This window comes from Columba livia, chromosome 1 (genome assembly GCF_036013475.1).
Source record: "Columba livia isolate bColLiv1 breed racing homer chromosome 1, bColLiv1.pat.W.v2, whole genome shotgun sequence".
NCBI classification, from domain to species: Eukaryota; Metazoa; Chordata; class Aves; order Columbiformes; family Columbidae; genus Columba; species Columba livia.
In genome coordinates this window covers 74,493,627-74,503,786 of record NC_088602.1, presented here as the reverse complement: position 1 = coordinate 74,503,786, position 10,160 = coordinate 74,493,627, and the positions used below count along the sequence as shown (strand labels likewise).

At 49.5% G+C, this 10,160-nt stretch overlaps 1 protein-coding gene across 6 annotated transcripts; it reads right to left on the bottom strand.

The window, feature by feature from the left end:
* Positions 1-2,085: 2,085 nt before the first annotated feature.
* ZDHHC23 (zinc finger DHHC-type palmitoyltransferase 23) lies at positions 2,086-10,067 on the bottom strand. 6 transcript variants are annotated; one of them, XR_010472632.1, is made up of 5 exons: positions 8,821-9,062; positions 7,807-8,505; positions 6,887-7,054; positions 6,586-6,802; positions 2,086-5,804 (listed from the first exon to the last, which is right to left on the bottom strand). XR_010472632.1 is itself a non-coding variant. In XM_065062962.1 (4 exons), exons 1-4 carry the CDS (start codon positions 9,194-9,196, stop codon positions 5,781-5,783), a joined length of 1,122 nt encoding a protein of 373 aa, XP_064919034.1. In that variant the 5' UTR covers positions 9,197-10,067; the 3' UTR covers positions 2,086-5,780. The 6 variants fall into 6 exon arrangements, 4 of the variants coding, with proteins under 4 accessions (XP_064919034.1, XP_064919039.1, XP_064919035.1 ...); XR_010472636.1 differs by lacking the exon at positions 2,086-5,804 and adding an exon at positions 5,906-6,048; XM_065062962.1 differs by lacking the exon at positions 6,586-6,802 and having other exon boundaries at positions 2,086-6,048; positions 7,807-8,116; positions 8,821-10,067.
* Between the last annotated feature and the right edge of the window lie 93 nt (positions 10,068-10,160).

Here is a 10,160-nt window from a genome sequence, read left to right as displayed (position 1 = left end):
ACATTTTGTCTTCAAGGCCCACAGCTCCCACTCGCCCCAGTACCCACTCACCATCCATGAAAATAATGCTGCTTATGTAAAGCACAGCTTCCCCCACCCAGAACTTGAAGTACACTCAACACTTACTTTTGAAACTGGCCTTTGTTTCCAATACGCTTACATTTTAGGGTTTTATTCTGTTCTCAGCAGCTTTAGAATAGATTCTCTTGATAAGATGTTCCTTGGCTGGACCGTTCCAACAGCAGGGAGCTGTGGCTCCAGGAGGAGCTGTGCTTTGGCACCCCTTTGCCCTTGCCTACTGCTAATTTCCATGCTATCACAGAGCTGAAGCCTCAGCTGGATCCAGCTAAGGGGTAGGGATGATGTTCAGGGATCAGGCGCATTCATACTGAAAGTGGTCTGTATCAAGGGGGAGATGAGAAGCCCCTTAATTTCCCCATTTGATCCACACCTGGCTGAAACAATTCATACCTCCTTGGCAGAAGCAAGGCTTTGCCCAATGATGCTGTTGAGACACTGCACAGGACACCCCTAAAATCCCTGGCATTATGTGTTTTGCAAATTAAAGCTCCAGCAAACATTTCCCAGCAGGAGGGTGTCACACAAGAGAGCTTGTCAGACCAAGGAAACAGCTTCAGCCTGCAGCTGTGCTAAAGCATCCCTCCTGCTCCAGCGCTTGGTTAGATGCAGATGTCAGTGCCTTGATACTGATCATCAGCCCATGCTCACAGCTCAGGCCCACTCCTGCCTGTCAGCTCCTTGCTTTTCTTAGCAAAAGAGGGAGGTGGCTGCACAGTCAGACTTTCCTTCTCCTGAGCAAGGGGAGGGCAGGATTTGCACTTTGTTACTACAGCAAATGCAGAACCCTGAAGTGATTGCACACTTCCCCTCTCCTCAACTCCATCCTGTTGACACCTGCCCTCCAGAGTTCTTACATGCTCTCCCAAAAACCTAAACCACAGAAATATATTCTTCCTGGTAAATCTGTGCAGCAGCCTCTTTGAAGTCTCCTAGGCCCAGCTCCAACTGGATTTGCAACAGTGTCCGAAGTATTAAACAAATTTCCTCTGCTCCCCTCAGGCAAAGGAGACTGTAGCTGGGGACAGTACTCAGCCTGGGGAGGGTCCATGAACCACTGCAGTCTGATCCACAGTTCATGTCTTTGCAGACCTGTTATGTATGATGGACACCAGCTGCAGTGGTGCATCTTGGCCTGCCATGGCACATGAGTTGCCACTCCAGACACGCTCCTGTTGTGCAGGGGCAACATGGCAAGCCGTAGGCACGAAAAAAAATAATGACCAGGGAATTACAGTAGTCTCATTTGTCCCCATCACCAGCACTGGAGTTAATGAAGCTGGTGGCTGTCAGGGTATCAGAAGTCTGACACCCTTCTGCACATATCAGTCTCACCCAACTACAAACCTGGTTCACTGCTAGTACAAGGTCCTTGTTGTCAGTGAGTGCAAAATAATCTTCAAAGAGAAATAGCTGAACAGCAGAGAGAAGTGCCACCTAAGAAATCAAAGCAGAGCTCTGGGAACAATCAAAGGCACCTGTGATTCTACTCATTAAGAGTCATCCTGCCTTTCAGCAGATATCCCAAGATACCAACAGAATCAAAGGCTGTATCTCTTCCCAGTATCTGCACAGAGAATATCCATGTCATTTCCAAACATGCCTTAGAAGAGGCTTTAAAGTAAGAGACTGCTCGTTTTGGAGGTATTGCATGGGCAGGTGTAGGAGGGAAGGCAAAACACTGAACAAAAAGGCTAGGGATCGGATACTGATAATGGATTGTTTATAGGACACAAGATCCAGGTTCAGATCCCCACTGCAGGGGAATATCCCTAGGTTCCACAGTGGTGAAAACTGCCAGCAGGTTTCTGTTTCATTCCAACACCAACAAACCCAGCGGTCAGTTTCTGCAGAACTAGACAACACTTGTTTCCTAGTCTCTCCTTAGCTTGTTGCTCCCTTATTCGCAAGTCCAACTCACAGCTAAATAGCCATGAGATGATGGCAGCCTTTGGTCATTTGACCTGGCTGAGTGTGCTGGCATAAATCAACAGTCCACTCCACAGATCATCTCTACTAATTTATTTTGATTCATAATTGCATCCATTTGGAAACACTGAATACAATGCAAAATGGACACAAACACGCACACACACACACCACTCATTTCAAAGCTCACAAATAATGTTTCACAAAGTTTCTTCCTAAAACTTAGGGTGAAGAAGGAAGACAATTCTTTCAGAGTCCATCATTCTTCACATTATCACTAGAGGAGTTCCATAATGACAAAATCTTGGGATGCTGAATTCCTGCATTTCAGGAAGAACCTCACCTGTCCGCAGAAAGATTTTCGCTGTACAAACATCCTGATAGTGGAAGAAAATATTAGGAAACAGTAGAGCTCTTCACCGAAAGAAATACAGAAAAACACATCCATAATCACACACACTTCCTGCCCTAGTGAGGCAATATACATTCATATAGAAGGAAAAAACCAAGCACATTATTAAGACATTTGGCAGTGAGGCAGCATCCATTTTATCGTCAGAAGAAATTTTACAGCAAATGGTTTCATTAAGACACTTAAAAGCAACCTACTTTGAAGAAAAAAAAGCACCATCATAGCATGAAGGCTGAAACGTGATTAGGAGTCACAAGCAGCACCGACTCAGGCTCACCAGTACAAGTTAAATGGAGAAACAGTCGACGTGGGGACTTGTGACTTGCCTTCAAAAAAGCATGATGTAAGAAGACACAGTTAAAGAGTGCCAAGCCACCATTTACAGGGTGTATCTGAAGGTGCACAGTTCTTAGTATAGTCACCAAAAAAGTAGGGTGCTGGCATCCGGACATGGAGAGTTCAACACTACAACAGCAGCAACATCAGAACCCTGGCCCCTTAAGAGTTGCCCTGGTCTGCAGAAGTCCACACTATTTGTGAAACAAAAAATAGCTCTTAAAAGGTCATGGTTAAAGCAGGCTAAACCCGTTTCCATGTGTGGGTGGAGAGACATCGACGCTAGCTATTACCAAAATCCTTCCCTGCTTCTGACCAGCTCTGGGTCCTCCTTACACAGGGAAAACTTCCCAAGGGCCAGCAGAGTACTGTTTTCTGCACTGCCAGGTAGGTGCATACAGTTTTACAGGTGAGACACTGGTCCTTGCCTCAAGGCCACACAGACCATCAAGTCACCTGTCAAATGCAGCCTGCTCCCGCTGCTCAAACACCCAGGCAGCCACTAACACAGCGAGCCTGAAGACTGACTCTTACACTTTGGTTTTAACATTTTTCTACCAGCATGGCCAATTACAAGCTCAGCAATAAAATACACAGAAAAGAAACTGTCCTTTAGTGCAGAGGCGAACACAACAATCTGCACTTGCCGTAAGTGCAAAAGGGAGTGCTACCCTTCAAGAGCTTCTGGATAATTCTCAGGGCTATTAAAAGGAGAACTCCAAAGAATGCATCTGAAGCTCACTACTCTTCTGACGTTTCAGATACCTTTTGGGTATCCTGTTACTTTATGCTTCCCATCTCCCAAGGCATTCACGAGGTATATCCTCTCAGGAAGAAGCCAGGATGATAAACAAAAGCCACGTCCTTAAAGAAGTCACCATTGCTATGCAGATTACAGCCACATGAACTTCCTGTTCACTGGGGAATCAGCGCTGCATTCTCCTCCTAAAAAAGACCCAGCCTTGCAACCCTTTCAGTGTCCTGAATGGTTCCAGTTCCCTCTGGAGTAAGTGTAAAAATAAAATCTATTTTAGTATTTTACCCCTGCTATACTGGAGCAGGCTTGATCAAGGTATGGAATGGTTATATTAATCCAAAATCCTTTATTTCTAATCTGCATTCCAAAGTCCACAGAGTCTCGGTGTAAGCAGTTCAAATGAAACCTCCTGTGCCAGAGCTCACTAAGAGACAAGGGACAAGGCTGTATGGACAGACAGGTTGCAAAGTGGTAACCAAACTCTGCCTGCAAGAGAAAGTGAGCATAATGGCATCAGGCACTGTCAGAGAAAAAATCTGCGATCTGCTCTGCTCTCTCTGCTCTCTCACAGCCAGGAGTAGCAGGACTCTGAGAAACCGCTTGTCTCCAAGCTATAAAGGCTCCCAGAGGTCGTTCAGCTCATGGGTGCACAATTGATTTCTACACATGTAACTCACAGGTATAGAGGGGTTGGCTACCTCCACTGCAGGGGTTTCGTTTAGCCTAGGAGGTCATTCTGCCTTAATCTTCCCAAGCATCAGCAGGACGAGAGCCAAGAAGATCACAAACCTGCTAGCCCACACCATCCCTGCCTCCAGGGTTGCCAAGCTCCAATTCATCTCAGCAGGCGCCACCAAAGGGTATGTGACATGGAAACATTTACAGACAACTCATGTGGAAGCAAGGTCTCTGTATCAATTTCAACTCCTATGGTCAGGCTCCAAGCTCCAAACAGTCAGGTCACAGAGGAACAGTCAGCACAGTCCAGCTGGGTGCCTTTTTCTTCACATTAGGGCCAGGAATGTGGTCATAAACCTTGGTGTGTCTGGTTAGATGCAGGAAGCAAGAGAGGTGTCCCCTTTACTTCCTTACAAAAGATTGCTCACAGAGTAAAAAAGGGTAAGAGGGACACTCAGTAAGTCAGTAACTCTTTCTACACAGCCACATTCCAAGTGCAACTGCTCCTCAATTATCTGCTGGTTACACAAAGTGCCACTTGAGGGAACAGTGCAAAGAGGGATGTGGTCTTCACCTCAAACTAGGACAGGTAATCAGGAGTACACACACCAAACATGGCAGGGATCTCAAGGGACACCTCCAACACTACCTTTTGGCACCATGCACCATCCATCCATTCTTCAGAGATAATGCACTCGGCCATCATCCCTCAGCTGCCTGCCACACAACTGGAACCAGGGGTAGGTATGATCTGTGCATGCTGCACACACATCTAAAATCATCAGCAGCTGTGAAAAAGGTTCTTCCCTCTGCTTCTGCATCTTGGGTGGAAACGAGACAAGTCTTCAAACCAACGCACACCAAGCTTGCAGAAAAAATTACAAGATCAAAGGTAACAGTGCCTTCTTACTCAGTTGGACCAGAGAGGGATGCTGTAAGGAGGTGAATGGATCTTACAAAGCCCTACAGGAATGTTGCTCACAAAGGCACTTAATAAAAGCATGTGTGCAGCTAGATTGAATAGAAAAAAGAAAAACAAAACAAAACAACAATGCACCATAAAGGAGGGAGCTACTCAGCGGCTGCCTAGACAGCCTCTTTTAGCCAAAAAGCCTGGCTTCTGCAGTGGTCCATTTATTATGTGTATCAAAAGCTCACCCTCCTGACATCTCTAAAGTGTCATGGGTACGAGCCAGTTATTCCTTAACTTTTGCAAGAATCAGTGCACCCTGTGAAGTCCAGCAGTGAGTTCTCGATGCCAGAGTTCACACCTAATGAAAACTCAAGTTCTCAAAACCATGTGCTTGCTCTTCTTCCTGCTGGACTGAGCTGCACAAAGTTCTGCACAGTGGAAAAAGGCATCAGGCTCCTTCTCTTCAGGTTTATGCATATGGCTTACTGCATCCCATTGCTGGCCGACAGCACGGGAAGAACCATTCTGTCTGGGAGAGCTTCTGATGTGGTCATTGATGGGATAGGCAGTCCACACACTGACCACAAAGAAAGGGTGTGGGAGGAGGGAGTCCTAGTGGAAGGGACTGTTCCCCTCCAAAAGAAAGTCAATCAACATCATCTGCAGAAAGAAGGGTATCACACGATGTCTTCAGCAGAGTGCTGTGGAGGAGAAGATCCCAGGCTCAGGAAATGGCCCCAGTTGCATAAGAAACCCCTGTTATACTGGCCAGTGTCTATCACTAACCCACCCAGGAGCCTGCGCCCAGTGTTGTCCCGCAGAGCCAGCCGAGCTTCCCTCTCAGTCACGTTGTAGCTGATGTTCAACAGCTGGATAACGAGGATGTATCCCATGCCAGCTGTTACAATGGCACAGTACCACACACAGGTGAACGACAGAGCAGAGCTGGCAGCAGGGAAAAAGATGGGAAGGAAGCCATTTAGTTTTGGAGCAGCTGCTTTACAGTGACTTTCCCTGGTAATCACTCTCCTTTCAAATTCCTGTCTACATCTGTCACAGTGATCTCACTTTGCTGCTTTCATCAGATAATCCTTAAAGGCTTCCTCGAAATTAAAGCTGTAGGGCTTACTTAATGAGAGTTTTTGACGCTACCAGAGCTACTCTTGCACATTGCTATCATGCTACCTAGCTTCTTACTGTTGTAAAAGTACTCAGTCCTTGTTTCAGGACATGATACTCGCATTTGATAGATGGTGAAATGGAGTACAGAAGGTAGAGTCACTTGTGCTAGTGTACTCTGCACACGGGTGGTAGCGCCAGTCTCTGAACTCATGTCCAACACTTCTCACCACCCTCCCTGCCAGACAAGGCGTATCAACGCTGTCTGTTCTAAGCAGATAATTCAGAGGGACAGTCACTAGATAAACAGTGAGGGATGAGAGAAAGAGACAGCACACGGATTTCAAAATGTCACAACGTTACCTGCAGCAGGAGGGCAAACATATTTAAGGGTGTGTATGCATAGGACGCAATAAATAAAGACTTCAAATCTCAGCTCCTCCAACAACTTTTTCCAAATAAATGGTGTGCTCTCTCCAAGTCTCAGGCTCCCCACCTCGACAGAGCAGTAATATAACCTGCTTTCCAGAACTTTTTAGTGAGTGCTTTTTGGTCAGGTTTGACAGTCAACAGCACTGGCCTAAAGCACAGAATGAAAAAGAAGAGCTAAGCTGCCTGACCAAGCCCATTCCCACCCCACCTCTCTCCCAAACAGGCATCTCACCTGTAGTCAGAATAGGCCCCGGGGCAGTAGAACAATGCCACAAACGGAGTTCGGCCCCTGCAGATGGTGTGCAGGGTCAATGTTATCCCATACACAGAGGTGAGCATGAAGAAGGAGAGTGCAAGGATGAACGCTTGGTGGTTCTGCTCCCCTACACAGCTGTTAATCCTCCAAAAAGAAAGAAGATATTATTTTGCTTAAAAAGAAAAGAAACTCGCTTACCCTGTCTCCTCCCCGCCCCCCAGCCGAAAGAGAACCTAATTTCCAAGGTCCTTCTATACAATACAGGCTCATAACTTTGAAACACATTCAAAGAAGCTTTATAGCTTTTTATAGGAAGGTTACAGGCACAAGTGAATAGACTAGTAGGGTAATGGTGGTGGACCATTTACCTCAAAGTTTACCAAGTGTAATATCCTTTACTGAGACATATCTATACCCTACTGCTCCTTGGTTCCAGTACTGCATGACCACAGGCAGCTCTGGGCTCCCTTGCCCCAGGAGAGCACTAAGGCAAGCTAACTGCAGAATTGCTAGCGCTCCACAGACCAAGTCTTAAAAACAAACCAACAGATTAAAACAAAACAAACAACCACCACCAAAACAAAAAAAACTCACAACAACAAACAACAAAAAACAAAACCCACCACACACACACACAAAACCCCCAATAAAAGCCACACAAACAAACACACAAAAAATCCCCGTAGAGAACCAGAGGCAATTTTGAAGTACGTTGTAGAAGTTATCAGGTCATCCCACTTAGCCAAAAACAATTTTGTCTATTTTAAGTGGGATACCATTCTTTAAAAAATGCAGCAACCCTATTTGACAGGGATTGTAAAAGAAGCAGCTAACTTAAAGACAAAAAAAAAGAAAAAAGAAGGGAATACATGTAGCCTTCGCAGTCCAAAACTTACCAGACACAGTGATGGTCCAGTCTCCTTACACACCTGCCACAAAGCCGGCAGTGCCCTGCTCGGGCTGGTCTGACCAGCTGGCATTTAGCACACCAATCCTTTTTCACGCCTTCCAGCTCCTCAGCTGACATCCTGGAATAGCCTTTGGCCTCCCCATTCACAGCACGGTTGCTGGCAGGTCCTGATGTGGTGACGCCAGGGAGCCCATTGCAGCTCCCTCTAACACTCTTGGGCAAATCCTGGTGTGATGACTTATCGCTGCTTGCTGGGATGGGAATGTAGCCGGGGTCTTTCTTAGCTCGAGACAGGGCTGCAAGCATAAGAATTAACCCACAGGTGAGAGCGACCACTTGGGAAAACCCCACATGGCCTCGAGGAACCACCTCCTGGAGAAACACATAGTACATGTAGCCCAAGGAGAAGAGCCCCAGGCTCAAGAAAAAGAGAGTCCGTTCCTTCCTCCTGTGGGTGAGGTAGTAATACCAGAGCACCACCACGGGCAGCGATGTCAAGATGACGAGCCCCAGAAGGAAGTGCAGGGCGGCAACGTGGAGGAAGACGGGCAGCAGAACCAGCGGCGGCACGAGGCTGACGTTGATCTTCACGGCCCCGGCGAACCACGGGACCCGCAGCCGGTCCGCCACGGTGTCGGCGATTCTCCCCAGAGCTCCCGGGGGCAAGGATCTGCATGTCAGCCACCTGTTTTCGGGGGGAAGCACACACGCGGGCTGGCACCCGAGGCCCCTCCCCTGCCTCGCCCCGCTCCTGCAGCCCGTCCCGGGGCGCCCCCCGCCCGCCTCCCCCTTCCCTCTCTTCCGTCCAGCTTCCCGAGAAGCGGCGTGCGGATCTTCTCCCCTCAGGGGGCAACGGCTGTTCGCGAGGGGCAACGGCTGCCCACGGGGCTACACGCGAGGCGAGGGGCCGCCCAGAGCCCCCGCTGGCAAGGCGTCAGGCAGCCAGGCGGTGCTGAAGGAGGCCGGGGGCCCGGCGGGGCTGGGGTCGCGGAGCCCTTACCTCTCGCAGCCCTCGTCCAGGTCCTCGCAGTCGCAGCAGCACGCCGCGAGGTGGTTCCTCTCGCCCCGCCGGTCCACGTACTCGCAGCAGCAGAGAGGCTCGTCCATCGCCGCCCACCCCGCCGCGCCCTTCCCCGCCAGCCTCCCTCAGCCGCCGCCGGGCCGGGGACGCGGCTCGCACGGCAGCGCCGCCGCGGCTGCGGCCCCGCCCCGCCCCTTTCCCAGCTGCAGGTGCCTCGCACCCGCCACCGCCTCCTCCACAGCGGCCCCGCCCTCTCCGTGCAGAGCCCGGCCGCCATTGGCCGCCCGCGCCCCAAGCGTCTCCCGAAAGCGGAGGTGTGCGAGTGAGGGACACCCCCCTCCCGCCCCGGGCACATCCACCTGACGGCGGAACAGCCCAATGCCTGCCAGGGAGGGGCGGGGCTGGCTGTGACGCGGTAGCACCTGGCTTAAAGGGCCAGCGCAACAGGTGGCGGCTGCATGAGGCGGCGAGGGACAGCGGGTGGGGGGGTAGGTCCCACCAACACCGGCTTCCGCAGCCGGGAAGAGACCTCGACCCAGCCCCGCCGGCCCCTCCGCAGGCAGGGGAAGCGAGGCTGTGAGGGGCTTGGTTGGACATGCATAGCTGGGGAAGAGTTCCCCACCCAGCACAAACCGCCACCAGCCCCAGGTAGGGTTTCAGCCCAGGACCCTGCCTTTCAGGACCCCACCTCCTTCTCACCTAACCTACCCTGGGCTGCAGATAGAGCTGCTGGGCTGTTTGCACAATACCAGCCAGCACCAGCCCATTTCAATTGCTTTCAATTTTTGTTCGTCTGCCTAGAAAACACTTGAAGGCAGAAGAAAAGGGGTTTTATCATCAGGAGACACCATGGTAAGGAACTGAAGAGCAGCCCTTGACAGAGGGAAAATACTGAGGGCTGAAATTTCTCTGGGAGAGCTAGAAACATATGGCAGAAGGCAGTCTGCCAAAGCTCACAGTGTGTGAGAGATTTAGCAGAGAGGTAAGCAAGCATTTTTCCTGCTCAGTTAATTAATCTTAAAAATAGTCATCCTTAAAGACGGTGACTTGTTTTACAAGGTCTGCATAGCTAAAAAAAATGCATGTAAAGTTCCTGTGGCTTTGAAACCACTACCTGTTTTTTTCTGCAAAATGCTCTTTACTGATGGTCACTTAAGTGAACATAAAAAGCTGAGATTTCATTAAAGACAAGCCCAGCTCTCTGCTGAAGGTGTTCTTCCCTCCTCTATAATGTGCAGATCTACTTCCCAACAGTACCACTGACCTCGCTCACTCACCACAGGATCTGAGACCTCCACACTGCTCACAAGCCAGACTCC